This window comes from Amphiura filiformis, chromosome 4 (assembly GCF_039555335.1).
Source record: "Amphiura filiformis chromosome 4, Afil_fr2py, whole genome shotgun sequence".
Lineage (NCBI taxonomy): Eukaryota > Metazoa > Echinodermata > Ophiuroidea > Amphilepidida > Amphiuridae > Amphiura > Amphiura filiformis.
In genome coordinates this window covers 70,255,048-70,274,804 of record NC_092631.1, presented here as the reverse complement: position 1 = coordinate 70,274,804, position 19,757 = coordinate 70,255,048, and the positions used below count along the sequence as shown (strand labels likewise).

At 37.1% G+C, this 19,757-nt stretch overlaps 1 protein-coding gene across 3 annotated transcripts in view; it reads left to right on the top strand.

Annotated features, from left to right (window-relative positions):
• The window catches only part of LOC140151325 (uncharacterized), an 84,146-nt gene continuing 64,389 nt past the window's right edge, over positions 1 to 19,757 (top strand). For all 3 annotated transcript variants that reach the window (XM_072173629.1, XM_072173628.1, XM_072173627.1), the window contains exons 1-2: positions 1 to 381; positions 14,033 to 14,167. In XM_072173629.1, the coding sequence (XP_072029730.1) occupies positions 312 to 381; positions 14,033 to 14,167 (205 nt within the window). In that variant the 5' untranslated portion in view covers positions 1 to 311. The remainder of the gene's footprint in view (positions 382 to 14,032; positions 14,168 to 19,757) is intronic.

Below are 19,757 nucleotides of genomic sequence, written 5' to 3'. Positions count from 1 at the left end.
ATACACACTAACACACACGTAACATACACCACACAGTGAAGTAAACCACTGGTGTTACGGGAGACACCAAATCGTATCTTGATCATTATTTCTAAGGATATATCAATCTACCAAAATGAAGATACCAGGGAGATGAATGCTTGTTTTCTACACACGATTTTTGGAATATAATAATTGGATTCTTACAAAATCTTGCATGGAAATCTTTAATTTTTGAACATTCAACAGCACGCAATTAACAGGTGGATTTTGACAAGTGAAACTATTTTATTTTTTTCTAACCAAAAAGAACCAACATCTCGCAAACCACTATGGAAATAAGGATATACACACTGTTAACTTTACTTCTTGCAATTTTCGTCACAAAAACCTATTCACAAGGTAAGTTTAAATTATATCCAGCCATTTTGTTTTGAAATCTACAACCGTAAATATATCTAGCACTATGTATTCAATATACAGTGTATAGCCATCATCAGTCTTTTGGTATACACGGTACAATGAATTCAGTCAATCAATCAATAATTCCGATTACAAAAGGCTGCAATTATGTACGGCAACAGGTTGGAAATATATATAGAAATATATATAGAAATACCACCTGCATACTCTTATTACAAATTATTTATCTACAAAATATTTTAAAAAACGGGGTTTTCTGTTGCTATGGTAACATTCATTACACATGGACCAAAATTATTTAAGTTTGAAACCATTTTATTATAAATGGTAGTCAGGTCAATCAAGCTACCTGTTTGAGGGAATTCGCTTCCTTTATGCTTCCAGCGACGTCATTGATGACTTATACCTTAACACAAAAGATCTTAGGTGTGTCCTTGTTATTTGCAGACACCAAATAATGGTCACGGTTCATTGGTACATTATTTGTTTGAAATGTATTATGTTCAAATAACCCGGAAATTTAGCAAGTTCATGCTTCTCCAGTGTGAACAAAATCATTTAATTTATACATAATATGTATATATTTTCAAAGTTTAGGGGCCTGAGCTTTCGATCCTAGCAGGATCTTTATCAAAGGCAAAAAGTCAAAAATGTATATATTTTGTTAAACCAATTCATTGTAACTGCTTATTCGTTGCCTTTGCTTTTCATGATACACAATTTAAATATAATCTTTACAAAAATTTGTTTATTTCCCGGGTTTATTTCTATTTCAATCAATCTTCATAAATAGCAAACGTGTTATTGCTTGTAGTATTACTATTTATTACCTTAATTTTCTTTCATTAGATATGGAATAGTTTTATTGTATCTCAAAAATAAATTAGAATATTTACATGGTTGATGATTCGAAGTTATCACCAGATTCTTTAATTCCTACTCTTTTAATACGTCTTAGCTTCCTGTCAACTTAAAACTTACGGTTGGAAACAGATAAAATGTCCAAAAATGCCAAAATATTTATAATGTCAAATTCTCAGAATCGAACTGTCAAAACTTAATTGAATTTGAAAAATAAAAAAAATAAGCATCCGCGTCTAATTTGCGCATATCTATGCTTTGTTACTTTCTTGCTATATACATGATATATAAGAACAAAAAACTTGTGTGCTTTTTATAGGGTATGTTTTTGTTAAATAATGAAATGGTATATATATACTCGTGTTAGGTTATTAAAACAAGAACATGCTCATGTACTTTAGGCTAAGTAAAAAAACAAACAAAGCACAGTTGATCATCCGGATTTTTTCAAAAAGAAGAGGATTGTATCAATATCAGTTGTGTAACGTAAGGGCTTTTGATATTTTATTGTTCTATGGGGTTGATTAAATTGGAAATTGGACAGGAGCAAATCTATTACCAATAATGTTAACTTTTGAAACATTTTCAGAAAAGAGTTCTGCCTGAAATAAAGGAAATATTAAAGGAGTAGTTTGTGATCCTACATGTAGCATCCTCTTTTTATGACATTTCCAGTAAATAGGCCCTATCAATGAAAAAGCGTATATATTTCCAAAAATTAGCACTTTTTAGGCTCAAATAGCCAAATACATGTATGAGGTCAATTTGGTAATAAACCCACATACATGTACATGCGTCAACATTGGGGGACTATTGTATGGACCACCCCCATCAAGATATTGGGGGATTGCCCCCCCCCCCCCTCATCCCCCCGGGATCTACGCCTATGTAATTCCTAAACAAAAGAAGCGAACGGGGACGATCTTTTTACTTTTTTACTTGGTCTTACATGTATCTTACGGTGTGATTTTATCAGAGAGAAATTGTCCTGCACTTCATTAGCATGATTAGGATACTTTCTGACAGTTGGACTTTCGTGTTGCCTCTTTTGATTTTTTTTTATCTGTCACTGTCAGTGAAATTTTTGAATCTTGAAAGTTCCCGTAATCAGTAATTCCATTATAGGCCTTTTCTTATGCTGTAAGTTAATCCTGTGTACATTCTACACAAATATTTACCCCGATATTTACACAGGTCTTGAGCTGAGCCTTGCACGGTTTGCATGTATTTCAAATGGAAGTTACCAAATTGTTAAACCCATACCCCCTCTATGGAAGAGCTAAATCTTCCACGATGGTAGTGTTGATTTCAAAATGGAATATATAATTTTTTCTTTTCAAATCTACCAAAAATCTTGTTTGTATATAAATTAACTGGCATTTTAATATATTTTTACTTTAGGGTGCACTTATTCCCGAAGTATTATTTTGTAAATTAAAGCAATATTATAACATTATCATACAAAATAGATCAGCATTTCTTTGACATAAAATGTTATTTTTTACTGTCATATCCGAACAACTACTTCAAAGCAAAGAAAATTGGAATTTACTACCAGCGCGTATGTCGCCAATACGTACCACTCCTTCGGTCATGTTATGGTACGACCCTTTGTTGTGTAGATCACCGTCCCGCACTGTGTGTTATGAACATCGTGTATGCGTTCGACTAATAATTCCATCGTAATAATAAGACGCCGGTTCCGGCGCTTTATTCAAAATATCGGATTTTGACAAAACTACAGCACCTAGAGTCTTGATTTTTGCAGGGTATATTGGTTTAATAAAGTACAATATAATTGTGTAAAAAATGAATTTTAAAAATCAGTGAGGGCGTCCTCAACAGCAAATGTTATAATATGGCTTTAAGGGATCTGGAATGAGCGTTTTGAGCGTTTCGACAGTATTTTTTGTGGGACATGAGAGCACATCAGACATATCGAATTGCATTCTGAATACGAAGAATGTCTTCTGATATCAAATAATTTTAATTTTTGAAAATCACGATATAGGCCTAATACAAATTTTATGACAAATTATTAAAATTGGATATTTTTCACATTTTTGATATAGGCCTATAACAGTCCTCGAAGTAAATTTTATAAATCTAATGATATATTCTTAAAGTGTATAGCTGGGAGGAAAAGCCGACGATCAATTGAAAATTTTGACCTTTCATATTGAAGATATGGATTTTTTCCCCAAAAGACCACGTTTTTTTTGGTGTTTTGGGAAAAAAAAATCCATATCTTCAATACGAAAGGTCAAAAGTTTCAATTGATCGTCGGCTTTTCATCCCACCTACATACACTTTATGTACATATTATCAGATTTATAAAGGTTACTTCGAGTACTGTAAAATATCAAAAATATCAGGCTAAAGTGACGACCCCAGATGGTGACACAGATGAATTTGAAATTTTAGCAGGTGTGTTACAAGGTGATACGCTGGCACCATATCTGTTCATCATCGTCCTAGACTATTGCCTCAGATCTCCAATAGACGGCAGGGAGGAGAGATTAGGCTTCACAATAAAACCTAGAAGAAGCCGACGAGTTGGTCCACTGAACATAACTGATCTTGACTTTGCAGACGACATTGCGCTACTATCTGATACTGCCAACCAAGCACAGGAACTGCTCAAAAACGTAGAAAACGCTGCACTTCGTGTAGGATTACACATGAATGCAAAGAAAACACAATTCATGGTGTACAACCATTCAACAGATGTTGAAATCCAAACCGAGGATGGCAGCTTCCTGGAAGAAGTAAAAGACTTCAAGTACTTGGGGTCGTGGGTCAGAAGTACTGAGCAAGACATCAGAGTAAGAAAGGCAATGGCATGGAAAGCTTGTAACAAGCTCAATAATATTTGGAAATCGTCTCTACCCAGACACCTCAAAACACACCTATTCCAAGCTACTGTAGAAAGCGTCCTGCTGTATGGTTGTGAAACCTGGACCATTACCAAGAAAATTGGCAAAGCAATGGATGGCTGCTATACAAGAATGTTAAGATCAGCACTAAATGTGAGCTGGAAAATGCATATGACCAGTAAGGAATTGTATGGGGACATTCCACCTGTGACCTCAAAAATCAGCACAAGACGGCTACGGTTTGCGGGACACTGTAAGAGAGCCAAAGGGAGGATTACATCTGATCTGGTTACATGGAAGCCCACCCAAGGAAAACGAACCAAAGGACGTCCCAAGAAGACCTATGTGGACCTGCTTCAACAAGACACAGGATACACAGTTGCAGAAATTGAGACCAGCATGCAGGACAGGCGGTTATGGCGAGCCATCATTGATGCCCGACAGCAAGAGTCGACGGAGTAAGAGTAAGTAAGAAGTAAGTGTATTACATTTTGTACATTGCGAATTTCACAAAATCAAAATCATTTGATCTCAGAAGGACATTCTTCTTATTCAGAATGCAATTCGATAGGTCTTATGTGCTCTAATGCCCCACAATAAATACTGTCCAAAGGTTCATACCCCACCCCTTAAATTAGGGCCTACCCATTAATCAAATACTGGAACTAAAATTTGCAACTCACTTTGCTACGTTGCGTCCAAAGTGTATGGGACGTTTATTTAGTGGTGTGCGCCTCTGATATTTGGCTTACGCGCTTTCTATACCCGCAGGATTTGACATAGGACAAACGCACGGCGCATGCGCGGACCGGGAACTTTGAACAAATCGGAAATGTCACTTTTTGATGTAAACAAAGAGTTCGTACATGGAAACTATACTGACATTTCACCTTTTTACTGTCTATAAATAACGGGATCGGATGAAACTAACTTGTCGAATATAATTACTACAGTCATGACTTTTATCAGCATTAATGGTTTGGCTTGGTTTGAAAAAATAATATCGAAAAACATCGTTTTACATTCCGCCTTCATGTCAAAAAAAAAATGAACGTAAATTTCCTCATAATTTTAGTGTAAAAATGTTGCCAAAACCATGCCAGTGGCAAGCTGAGTTTTTCATTTTAGGACCTGAAACTAAGAAATAATGTTTGGAGTGGTGTTTTCTTATTAAAAATTCTGAGACGGAGGATTGGTTCACTGAAAGTGAAGTTACAAAGCAAAATACGGCCGGGCATGATTTTCCCAAAACGACCCGTATTTGCTCAGTGCACAGTAGGTAAGCTTAAACGTCTCATAAATTCAAAATGTATCTAAATAAATGTAGTAGCTTGTAGTGAAGCTTCAAATTTTACAAGGACCCTGTTTACTCATAGATTTTTTTTTATTTACATGACTTTGCATCTTGCAAAATGTGAATAAATTCAGTGCATTTTACATTTTTCTCCATTTTCAATAGGTTTGAAGTCCGAAAGTTTGCCTATTTGAGTCTGGGCAGTCGGACATTGTCATTGGAGTCTTTTGGAGATATTGTAGGCCTATTTTATATATACGGATCTGTACAATAATTATGAGCCTTTGGATTGGAAGGGTAAAATTAGGGGAAAAGATTTTTGGCAAGCAATGAACACAGGATTTTAATAAGTTTGAATGCCAAGTTTGCATCTTTGAGCCTGCGGATCTGTACAATATAGATTATGAGCCCTCAGGAGGGTAAAATTGGAGGGTGGGGAGATTTTTGGCAAGCCGAGAAGGGGCATAAGCAATTTTTTCTCCATTTTCAGTAAGTTTGAATGTCAAGTTTGCATCTTTGAGTCCTTGGAGATATTGTAGGCCTATGGTGTATTATATGAGCTATGTACAATAATTATGAGCCCTCGGGAGGGTAAAATTGGGGGGATAAGTTTTTAGCAAGCTGAGAAGGGGCACAAGCAATTTTTGGCAGGACGAGAGGGGTTGGGGGAGGGAAGCAATTTTTGGCACATATTTACTGGCACCTTTTGGAAAACACTTGCAGAAATATTAAATGCAAATTTCCTGCTCGCTACACTCCCATCATATTCTAGCACATTTAAGGGGCTATCATTTTCTTCGGAAGGGGGTCCCAAATTTTTTTTTAAAAGGTCTGCGTTAATAAAATTACAACCACCTGTATTTCGGGAACAAAAATTTTATGACCCCCACAGCCCACACCACCAATACACATATCCCCTAAACAGGCTAAAATTGTATTGAAATCAGTCTTTTTTAATAAAATAAACACACTATTTGTGGTCATCTTGTGACTCCCTACATTGTGGTCATCAAAAATTTTATGACCCCCTCCCCTATATTTGGGACCCCCTTCGAGGAATATGATAGCCTGTTAAAGTTTGCAAATTGGGCAGTGCAAATTGGGGGGGGGGGCTGCAAAGATTTTATTTTGGCAGGCCAAGATTGGGGGAAAGCAATGTTTGTTGGCAGGCCAAGGGGGGGGGAGCAATTAAAAAATTACCCCCATACTTTATTGCACAGCCCCTTACACACAATTTTACAATTCCACTGATTCAATTAAGGTACATGATTCAAGACAACAAGAGAAGCACAAAGTTAAAGTCACATGCATTGCCATATGACAACAGAAACACAGTGGCAGGATGATCCTCCATGCACTGCTTGGGAGAAAAAAACCATGGATGCACCACAGCAATTTATAGGCCTAATGCTGGTTTTGTACCATGCAGCTGAGCGGCGTGGCGCATACATAATGTAAGACAACGGACACAATCAAGGCTTGTCATTGGTTGATATGTCTTGCTGCTGCGGCAAGCGGCATGACGTATGAACCATTGACAAGCCTTGATTGAAAGTCTGACAGGGCATTACACTAGCAGTGCTGTAGAGCTTGAGCCATGGACTTGGACTTGAAACTGGACTTAAGTAGTGTTGCCAAAACTTTTCAGCATTAAGGGGTGGCATATTGGCTCGCCAGCCAGCGGTAAAGGAGTCTCAAGTCAGGGACTGCCTTTTGAAGAGAGCAAGAGCGATCGCTCTCCACTACTCTCCTTAAATCTGGTATAGGAGAGTGATTTTTAGCTCTCCTTAATTGACCATTCTCTCCTTACATTCTATTGTAAATGATCTAAACATCTCTCCTTGAAGGCCCCAGAAGAGCTATTTAATGCTCTCCTGCAAATTACAAAAGACAGTCCCTGTAAAGTAGCCTTTTTTGTAAGCTTCCAAAAAAACTTTCCACGTGCTGTTGTAGACTATACAGTTCTCTAGCTTTCTGCTCAAAATTTACTCCGCAATATAACAGGCACTACATATTATTGTTATCCTGCACTTCAATTGGTTTGATAGCTTTGATATGACATGATGAACTGAACAAGGGTCATGTGCTATTCACAGGGTCACAGGTCACACAATGAAACAAAGTTGCAAAGTTGCATTCAACATGGTACCTGAGGATTATATTGATCTTAAAACCAAGTAATCATATGGGCTATTCCAGTTGAATTTCATACACCAGTACCCCCTATGGAAGACATGACGTACTTAATCTTCCACACAGGGAGTGTGAATTTCGAAAGGGGAACCCTAAATGGGTGACTACATTTGAAATCTACAATCCCTTTGTGGGAGCTTAAGGTCATGTCTTCCATGTGTACCATATAGATTTGGTAATCCCAATGCAGTTTTGTTTGTCAGTTTTGAACACTAACTTTGTCCCACCCCTCAACATGGACTTGCCTCCCCCCCCAAAAAAAAAAAATACCAGCCTCATCACCTGTAGGTTGGTGTACATATTGGCCTGTAATAATTTTCACTACACTTGCCCAAGGTCCTGCCATGTTTCCAACACTCTTCAATATGCCCCTGTCAGCAGTAAAGATACAGTGGCAACTCGTTAACACGAACCCTCTTAACATGAAGTTCCTGATAACACATATATGTATACATTCCCAAGCATACATTTCACATGTTATTAGAACTGGATAACACAAACTCCTGATAACAAGAAGTAAAATTTGAATTCCGCACAACTTTGTGTTAATGAGTTTCCACTGTAGCATTAAAGGAGTATTTCGTGATCCTAGCATCCTCTTTTTATGACATTTTTCAGTACATATCCACGAAAAATGCCTATTCCCAAAATTTCAGTTGATTCCGATTTTGCGTTTGCGAGTTATGCATGATTATGTGTATTACACTGCTCCATAGACAATGCGTTGTAATTTTTTGGTTCTGGTGTACCAGAACGAAATTCAAATTTCACGATATCTTTGCAAAACGAATTAATCTGCAAGAAATATTTTGAACATAAACATTATGTAGCCAGAGGTTTCCAGTGATATAAAAATCTCAACTTTTTTTGAGAAAAGTGGGGGGGATGAGGCTGTGGATCACGAAATGCCCCTTTAATTGGTAGTCCGCAATATGCCCCCCTCCCATCAGCAGCCAATCACAGGCGTGCACGGCTGCGATATCGCAGCGCGATGCTATAAAGTTGAACAAAATCCAGCTCCACCGCGCGATGAGAATTTTTACCGCCAAGCTTGTAAAAACCTGGCTCAGATTTCAGTGTTTATAGCATCGCATCAGCTCTGTGATGTGGAGTAAGAACCAGACTTTAAATGCACATGTAGGCAGTGAAAGGAAAATACATTTTCAAAATTTCCCCCTGTCCCATCAATACATTAAAAAAACTTTTTAACTTAATTGTATTTTTTGTACTTCACTTGCACATTAAGGCACCAAAAATATTTTGCACAAAAGCTATTGTTTTCTAGAAAAACAAGCTAAGCTAAGTACTACTGGGTGTGTTTTATGGGTGGGTGTATGTATGTATAACTTTTTTTTAAAAAGGGCCTGTACAAAAGGCACAGCATATAGTGCTACAGGTAAGTAAAAATAGCACATGAGATCTTTTTAACTGTGTGTGCAACAACAAGAATTTCAATTCTTATTTACCATGTTTACCTCACTGTAGGGCTATGTGCTAAAATGGCTTTCACATACGTGTGTGTGTGAGTTTGAGATACAAATGTTGGGGGAGGGACATATTATATAGATAGGTCTATGACCGAAAATTTGTGTTTAATTTTGCTACGCAAATAAATTTATACAAATGTGGTTTGACACCAAATATTTCTGCTCTTGGACTCTTTTACTTATAGATACACATATTATGTTACACACACAATTTTAAAAGGTCAACATTAAAACATAAGAGTGCCTGGGGCACAGACCACACCCAATTAAATTGAGGGGCAAATTGTCTGCAAGCCAATCTGCTAGTAATTCCAAGTTGGATCAGTGAAGGTTGGAGTACTACTGAGTTGGTTTAAAATTTTACACTGTATCCCTACAGGGTTAGCTTGATTCAATTGATTTAAATCAAGATTTAAATCATTTTCATGATTTAAAATCAAATGATTTTTTTAAGTCACTGATTTAATCAATTTCAGTTCATTTTTACCATTTTTGATCAATTCAATTTAAGTTAATTTCTTCCTTAAATTGACTGTTTTACTATATATACTATTAAATGCTTCTCACTTTTTTATTACAATTAAATTACCAGTGCCTCTATCATGTCATTTTATCTATTGCTAAAAAATTCATCTTCAAGGTGCAGAATTCAACAGGTATTTTTTTCTAGAAATTTTTCCATGATTTTAATTTTTTTTTGAAATTTTCACCTGTAAAAACATATTTTCACCTGTAAAATATAATTGTGATAATTTTTGTAATTTTGGGTTTTTACTGGGGGGGGGAAGAGTACTGACTGGGTGATTTTGCCTAAATGACAAGTTGCTCTTCAAATTGAAAAATTTAAGGGTCTTTGGGTGACAGATCAAATGGAAAAATAGGGGGTCTTTGGGTGACAGGGCATGTGTTCGAAAACAATTAATATGGGGTCTTTGGGTGACAGAGACGCTGAAAAAGGGGGTCTTAATAGCCCTACATACACATCACCTCCACAAAGTTGGTGTGCCTCCCCTTCCCCGGGGCTCAGGGCCGGAGTTACCCTTTTTGGGCCCCTCACCATGAGGAAGGCATGTGCCAGGGATTGAGTTTTAAGGCATGCCAGTGTGATTACACATCTTAATTCACCTGCCCGAGTGTGATTTATAGCACAGCTCAAATTTCTAAATTTACAGAGAGCAATTTAACAGCACACCCAATAGCCAAGCTGACAAGCCCCAGAAGTGTGATTTGTAGCACGCCAAGCCTGTATAAATTTTCAAAACTCATTGCAACCCCTGATGATGTGCATGCACTCAAGTGGTCAAGTTTTGGTTTCCATATAAGATTGAGTGGCGTCGGAAAGACTTTCAGGAGGACGGGCATATTTTGTTTCGATAGGACTATGCTATTTGAAGGGCCAGTGACAGTGTGCAAGAAACCGTCAACACAAGCAGAATTTTTGGCTGCTTGCCACCCCCTCGGCCAAAAATCTTTGCCCCCTTTGACATGCCAAAACCTTCCCCCTTTTGTCGTGCAAAAATCTTTGCCCCCCCTTATCACATGCAATATTTTGGGAAACCTTAAATTGTCTTATCATATTCATAGTACGAGCGCAGTGAGCTGGAAATTTTGCATATTTGAATGTGTTCCTAATCCTAACCTTTTCCTACACTTTTTAGGGTGTAAGCCAAAATCGCTTGACCCCCCCCATTTCCTCGACCTGCCAAAAATGCTTGCCCACCTATTGGCCTGCCAAAAAATCTCCCCTATAATTCACCACCCCAGGGGTACAGTGCAATTTGAGGGCCCTGGGCCCGGGCTCATCTGGCCCAATATTTATAACTGAATCCTGCTCTGGATAGAGCTGCTGTACCAAAATACTGAACAGGTTTCAAATACTTCATAGCATTATTATAAGGACCGTTCACAAACACTTGCTAGGGGGGCAGTGATGCCAACGCCGCGCCTTAGGCGCACAATTGGGCTACTTGGCGATCACTTGCCGCTACTCAAAAAAGCATGCCGCTACTTGTCTAAAATTGGGCTACTTTTGCCAGTCTCAGGCAGCGGCACTAATTTGATGTATTTTCCTTTCAATTTAGCCGATTTATAAAGGTTTTGAGTCTTTGAAGCTCCAAATTGAAATTACAATGGGTTTTGTGACCATTTATTGATCGGTCAGTAACTTCCCAGTAAGTACCGGAAGTTTCAAAGTCAAGTGCTTTTCCGCCCAATTGGGTGCTTTGCGTTCTAAATTCGGGTAAATCCGCCCAAATATCCGGTATTGGGCGCTTTTTTGGAAGCTAGAAAAATTGGGCTACTTGAGAATCCTTTACCGCGGCCTGGCGAGTCAATGCGCCGCGCCTTGATGCTGAAAAGTTTTGGCAACACTGTAGGGGGGACCTGATGCAAAATGGGCACCCTTAAAAGTTTTGACCCTCTTAAGACTTAGGGGGGGCCCGGAAAAAAAATTGACCACAAATGTTCCTGGGAAATTTGTGTTTTTGCCTTTTATGGGGTTGACCCATAATTTTCATGTCAAAAAGGGGGGCTGAAATTTTGAGATCCGAAAAGGGGGGCAAAACATTTTGTGATTAAATTTTTTGCATCAGGCCCCCCTGAACAAGTGTTTGTGAACGGTCCCATACAGTTTTAACTTTTAAGCTTACCTGTACAATTGAAGGCAAATCATTGCACTGTTCGCAGGTCTTGCCCGCCATATTTTGCTTTGTAACTTCACTTTCAGTGAACCAATCCTCCGTCTCAAAAGTTTTTAATAAGAAAACATCCCTCCAAACATTATTTCTAAGTTTCAGGTCTTAAAATGAAAAACTCAGCTTGCCATTGGCATGGGTTTGGTAACATTTTTATACTAAAATTACGAGAAAATTTACGTTCATTTTTTTGACATGAAGGCGGAATGTAAAACGATGTTTTTCGATATTATTTTTTCAAACCAAGCCAAACCATTAATACTGATAAAAGTCATGACTGTAATGATTATATTCGTCAAGTTAGTTTCATCCGATCGCGTTATTTATAGACGGTAAAAAGGTGAAATTTCAGCATATAGTTTCCATGTACGAACTCTGTTTACATCAAAAAGTGACATTTCCGGTTTGTTTAAAGATCCCGGGCCGCGCATGCGCCGTGCGTTTGTCCTATGTCTACCCGCAGGATTTTCCCTGCCATTTTGAGATTGTGATTTCGAAAGTATGGCTAAAATGTTGGCTTGTATGAGCGAGAACTTCCACAAAATATGACAACTAAATCTTTTTTATTCTGTTAGCTTGCTGGAAACACGTATGTGTACTTTGAACAGGAGTAGGTACCGGGAGCAGGTAAAGACAAGCTTTAAAAATTGGAAAGCTTAACCCGGGAAGCTTAAATTTTGTACAATCTATAAACAATGCATTATTTATGCAAAATGGTCAAATAAATTGAATGGTCTAGCTGTCAATGACCTATGTTAATTTGTTATACTAGTACCAAATTAAAAAATTATGAGTTTATGAGCCATGTGCAGCAAGCGTGGACTTGTGTATCCGGACCCGGGATACGGACCTGTAGTTCGCAGGGTTACGGTTCGCTATCTCTAAGGTTCGCTATCTCTAAGGTTCGCTATCTCTAAGGTTCGTTATCACTAATTGCGAAAAAGATTCGCTATACCTAAGGTTCGATATCACTAATTTTGAAAAAGGTTCGGTATTTCTAAGGTTCGATATCACTAATTTTAAATAAGGTTCGCTATCTCTAATTTTAAATAAGGTCCGCTATCACTAATTTATTGAAGGTTCGCTATCTCTAAGGTTCGCTATCACTAATCTAAAATTCATTCATTCATTCATTCATTCATATTTATTTGGCAAAAGCGACATAAAATAGTACAATGAAACATACAAAAATTTAACACATTGAAAAGCTGCACACCAAAAAGACACCAAAATGCCGAATTGCCAGGATGACCCATAAAGTCTAGCTTCCTGTGTAGACTTAATTCCAATGGGGTCCGCTATCTCTAATTTTAACAATCCCGGTATCCCTAAGGTTCGCTATCTCTAATTTTAAATAAGGTCCGCTATCTCTAAGGTTCGCTATCTCTAAGGTTAAGCTATCTCTAAGGTTACGCTATCACTAATTTCAAATAAGGTTCGCTATCTCTAATTTTAAATAAGGTTCGCTATCTCTAATTTTAAATAAGGTTCGCTATCTGTAATTTCAAATAAGGTTCGCTATAGTGGTCCTTATTTAAAATTAGAGATAGCGGACCTTATTTGAAATTAGAGATAGCGGACCTTAGGTATAGCGAACCTTAATCGAAATTAGTGATAACGAACCTTAGAGATAGCGAACCTTAATTAATTAGGGATAGCGAACCTGAAACAAAATTAGTGATAGCGAATCTTAGGTATAGCGGACCTTTATTGGAATTAGTGATAACGAACCTTAGAGATAGCGAACCTTCAATAAATTAGTGATAGCGGACCTTATTCAAAATTAGTGATAGCGAACTTTATTTTAAATTAGTGATAGCGAACCTTATTTGTAATTAGTGATATCGAACCTTAGAACTAGCGAACCTTATTCTAAATTAGTGATATCGAACCTTAGAAGTAGCGGACCTTTTTTTAGGTATAGCGAACCCTTTTCTCTATTAGAGATAGCGGGATTCTGATCTCCATAGACTTTACACGTTAGTGATAGCGAACCTTAGAGATAGCGAACCTTAGAGATAGCGGACCTTAGAGATAGCGGGATGTCACCGTTCGCAGTCAGTTTGCGAGAAGGGTATGGTGTTAACCCTTGACCCTAATGGAAATGGCTTGTGGCTTGTGCTATCCCCGGGTGCTATCCAGGGAAGTCAACCCAAACCCGAACAAATCAAATGGTGAAATTTGATGATTGTTTTGTTAAAAGAAAATTCTTTCTATTTGTTGCAGGAGGAGTAGGTTGTAGTGGCAATGTACAGAATGTATGCCAAAATGGAGCACGCTGTGTGGAGACTGCAGATGGAGCTGCCTTCTGTGAATGTGCTGTCAGGTATCATGGACAGTACTGTCAAATTTTCCTGGGTGGTAAGTTAATTTTAAAAATGTGATGTCGGAAGTCGGAAATATTGATTTTGAGATGTAGCAAAAGGAATAGAAAACGCACAATCTGAGGTTACTTTTTGTAATGCATGCAGCCCGTAGTATGGCCCTCTATAACAATGACGCGTCCTAATACGCGTACAGACCTACAGTACGGAATAAAGCGTAGTATCAACACATCCGTCAATAGCCTCAGATTGAGCATGGTAAAAAAGGAATTGTTTTACAGGGGCAGGGGCGTAGCAAGAGACTTGGGGACCCATGGACAAGTGCGCCTTTATCCCCCTTCTTTCATTTTTGCTTTTTGCTTGGGCCCCTGAACCCTTGTGGTGCTGGACTTCGTCCACCCTGTCCACCCGCTTGCTACGCCCATGGTTATAAAATATAGGTGAGCTGCACCAATTGATGAAACATTTTATGAATCTCTCAAATCATAGACCATAAAGGCATGGACAGTCAACTCTATTGTAATTTTATAGAAAATGTGTCATGCTGTTCGCTATGAATGGCTCAATCAAACATGTTGTTTCACTCATTTTTGAAAAGGTGGCAGTGTAGGTAAGCATTATACTAGTTTATGGCAAAGCTACAGAGGTAATTTGAAATGACTAAACATCATAAGAAATGAGTGGTTCAAAAAGTGCAATGGTGAAATGTTGCATATTAAATCATTATTTTAGAATTTAGAAGTCAATAAAATAAATATAAAAATGCACTGTTGCATTTTGTCTATCAATATTTTCTAACACTAACATTGAATAAGTTTAATTCAGCGTTTTCTGAACCCTGGTTTCAATGGTACTTGTGCAGGTACTTCCATGCACTGAATTCCATTGGACATTCATTTACAAGTGCCATTGAGTGGATGAGAGTTGAGTCAAGTTATTTACCTTTTGTACGGTAAAATGATTGAATGACAGGTTTAAAGACTTATCTAGTCTTTCTTTGCGTTCAGGCAAGACTGCCATAGCCTCAAAAGATATGCCACAGATGACAGTCCATCCATGTCTTAATGGTCTATGCTCAAAATAACAAGTACGGTACCGTATTTGTTCTATTTCGTGCCCAGGGTGCTTAAATAAGTCAATTTATTTGGGTGTTTTTTAATATAATTATGTGTAAAAATGTCGAGAAACTAATCATGCATTTTAGTGCAGTGCACCCTTATATTGGTGACTTAAAATATAATAATGCTAAGGAGGGATTTTCTAGTGCTCCTGCATGTACTGTGTTATACACATGTACATGTAGGTAACCTTAACCCTAACGCTCCAGATACTTTTTGGCGAGGGGAGGGAAAGAAGGAAGGAAGAAGAAAAACTTGGGGTGGCTTTGAACCGTAGACTCCTCATGTGCCAGACACGCACACGTACACAAGGATAGCTCGCTACAGGGTTTACATTGGCCGGCCAAGATTTCTGTGCACATGTGTGTTGACTGTACACATGATATGATGCAATAATGCATCACATACAGTGCTTGCAGATGTTTTGTGAATTGAGCGTTTTTGATGATTAGTCTGGTTAGGGTTAATCAAACTTTGGTGATTGGTGGTCAATAGTATCAAATTCTGCAAGTTGAAACATTGTGGGAAGGCACTTATTGGGGCATGGGTGCTTAAGGGGGTACTACACCCATGGCCAAATTTGTGCCTATTTTTGCATTTTTCTCAAAAATTATAGCACATTGGTGACAAGTAAGATATGTATATTACAAATGTATAGGGGCAAGGACTACAACTACTGTACTGAAAATTCAGCAACTCAAAGCATGTAGTTATTGATTTATCAATTGATCAAATATTGGTTTTCCCTCATTGTTGACTGTTACTCCACAACTGTTGACTGCTGAAATAAAATTTCCAGTGCAGTAGTTGTAGTTCTTGCCCCTATAATATACATATCTTACTTGTCTTCAATGCACTATAATTTTTGAGAAAAATGAAAAAATAGGCACAAAATTGGGCAGGGGTGTAGTACCCCCTTAATGGAATAAATATGGTATATATATGGTCATTTTCACGGTAAAGGGTGTAACTTTGGATTTTTAACATTTTAATCCGTAGTGTTCTAATAAAGCCACAGAATTCCATGATTTTTGGCCACATAAGTCATCTAGTTAGCAGCTACCTTGGGTAGCATAATCAGCTTTGGGAGTTACTGCGTTCAGTTTTAGCAGGATTAAATGTACTTAATATTGCCATTTTGAAAAACTATAAAAAACAGTAACATTTTGTAAAACCCTGTGTTTTCTTCAGTTAGTTCATGGATAATTTTTCTTATCCTGAAAGTACAGTCATATGTTCAGTAAACACTGCCACATTAGATTTAATTGTGAACAGCCCTGTATTTTTGAGAACCGGACTTGATATTTGTCGTTTCGAGGCTTCATTTTCCGTTAACAATTGTTAACAAACTTTGTCGGTGTTGCTGTGGTTCATAATTCTGGGTTATTTCTTCACTTCTTCTTGATTCATAACAGTTGTTATCTTAACTTGAAATGGGTGACAAAAATTAGTCGATTTGCAACATTTTAAAATTTTTATAAAATCTTGACTTCAAAGAGCCATTTTTCCGTTAACTTTTTTGAAGCCTCCGAAACAAACTGTTCAGCAAGCTTGTGCAAATATAAATAAAAGAGCTCATCAAATCTATTTATCAAAATGTAGCAAAGTAGATCCTCAAGTCACATGTTTTTAAATGGTGGAGATATATATTACCGCTTGAAAATGGGACCCAATACAAACTTTCCGTTAACAATTGAAGCCTCCGAAACAAATGAAGCCTCCGAAACAACAATAAGATTAATTATCATCTATGCAAATCTAAATTGGTGTTTCATACTGATATATGCATTGTAATTGTTACTTGATATGTGCTGAATGTCATAAATTTAAAAAAATGTTGATATTATGGTTAATGTTTGAAAAATATACTGATACCCAAAAGCCTGTTTCGGGCTTCACATGCAAAAAACACCATACTTAACAAATGGGTGAAAAAGTTAACATGCTATAAATCTACAATATCTGCCGCATAGAATCATTGATTCAATACACACAAGAAAATAACTGCTTGGATGATCCCAACAGTGTTGTTTTCAAAAAAACTACTTCTGTAGTGTTTAGCCATTGTTAACATGAAGCCTCCAAACAAAAAAAAAATGACTTGCTGTGATAATTTAATTTTTGTCACAACTGAAATTCAATACTTAGAAGCAAAGCATGAAAATTGGTAATTGTGATATTTTTTACCTATTTTTTCATGTCAACTTGCAGTAGTTAGCCAAATATTTTACTTTTATGATCACCTGTGTTGTTAACTGAAGCCTCCGAAACACAAATCGCTTGAATTGCCAATTCTAAAAAACAACTCCAATTTCTGTGAAACTTGGCTGGGAGGTTCCTTTCATCAAGTAGTATTTGTACATGAAGTTAGACATTCAAATTATTTTAGGAACCCAATTAAAACTTAAAAAATATGTTTAAGGTTTGGAAATTTCCATTGTAAATGACACTTGATGTTAAAAATTTTCAAAACTGCAATTGCAAACATAGCAAAACATGGTATAAAATTTAACTTATATCTGTTGACTTACTTTGGAATGGGATTTCACATGTATTCCAGCTTTCATGTCATAATTTTCTGAGCTTATGTAAAATACATTTTTTCTTAGATTTTAACCAAAATGTTATGGAAATGTCAAATTTTTTATTAGAAATCAAAAGGTTTAAGCATTGAAACATTATTTTACTGGAATTTAAGTTGCTTCTATGCATGATTTCAGTAAACAGAAACATATTTAAGTGGTTTGAAATTTTGACCCAAAAAATCAAAAGTTACACCCTTTACTGTGAAAATGACCATATGCAACTCAACAAGATGTGTGGTGAAGTTCACAACAATTTTGTTTTCAATTTGTTGAATATATTCATTCATTTGTTTCTTTAATTTTAAACATGTTATGATCTGGTGATCTAAAACTTCTGCAGACAGAACAAGTGAGTTTATTCTGCTTCACATTATGCATGTTTTTAGTGAATTTTATGGGGTTTCATCCCAAAAATCCTAAAACCAATAGCTTCTGCACCTTGATCCCTATCAGGAATATATATTCCCCATCTTTTCCATAGAAGCCCAAAATTTGCTGTCACTGTCCTACATGTAACTGGTGCCACCCCTGCCTCTATTTATGTGTAGCATAGGCATGTTAGAAATACACAATTTTGGAGGCCAAAAAACACACCATGCTTTAAAAGAAAAAACACTTTCCTGCCAAAGGTGCTAATATGTTTGTGTGATTTGTTTTATTTATTTTGTGGATATGGAGAGTCCCTGGTTCTAGTGTTGGGATCTTGTCTTCTTGATTTTACAAAATTTGAAGAAAAAAGAACCATTACAACAAATTACAATTTCTAAAAGTTTAAACTGACCTTTAGCACAACAACTAACCTTGAATCTTCGATATGTGACACACATTTTCATCAGAAGAAGTCCTACATGTATGATGTTGTTGTGATGGACATGCCCTTTTGTTGACCATTGGCGACTTTTGGTCAAATAAGGGCGTTGTATAAGGTTGGCAATTCCAGTCCTTGATCACAATTTAGTTCTGGCGATTTCTTCTTGATCTGGATGGCCTCCCACATTAAACGGGGGTACTCTCTATCATCCTTGGCTGAAACCTTTACTTTTGTAAATACATTGAGGGCAAGTTTTAATATTTCATAGTCTATTAAAATGATAAAGATTAATTGGTATTGTGTATCATTTAAATAGCTAGAGTATGAATGAAAATTACAACTTTGCTCTTTAATCCAAAATTGTAATTTTTAAAACTATTTTTCCCGGAGTCAACCCACCATTTTGTACCACAAAGAATGCAATTGCATAAATTTGTAGCAGGCCTATGTAAAATAATCTGCTCCATTCTGAATGCAAATGCCTTAATGACACAGATATTCGACAAGACAGTTTTCTACCTCTTTTCTACTACATACATACTACACTCAGGTAACCACAATAATTTATGCATGGCTTAGGGTGATCTGTCAGTGTATCCCCAGTTGTAGCTGGCAGGTAGAGGGTGCCAATTTAAAGAACTATTTTTGGTAGGGTTTTACCAATATTGCACACTTTTAGGATAAATTCAGTAAACTGTACAATGTTCTTTGAGTTTGAATGCTGGGGTCCAGCATTGAATTAATTTGTACATGTGATATTAGTGGTGTGCTCCAAAATGGAGTGGTTGCCTCACTGCCAACCACCGCCCACTGTAGCTACAACCCTGTCTATGTTTCCCATAGAATACTCTTTGTAAGACGTATTGAATGTATGTGGACCAACACCGTGTTTGACCAACTTAAATTAGTACATGTACCTGGGCAGCTAATTTATTCGGTACGATTACCGAATAGGGTGCAACTTGCTAGACTTGAGTCCAGTCCTCGTTTACAGAGTTTAGGGTTAGGGTTTAGGGTTGGCAGTCTTGTAATAAGACTAGTAGAGTTGCACCCTATTCAGCAATCGCTCCATTTATTCAAATAATTATGGTACATGTACATTTTTTTTAATGG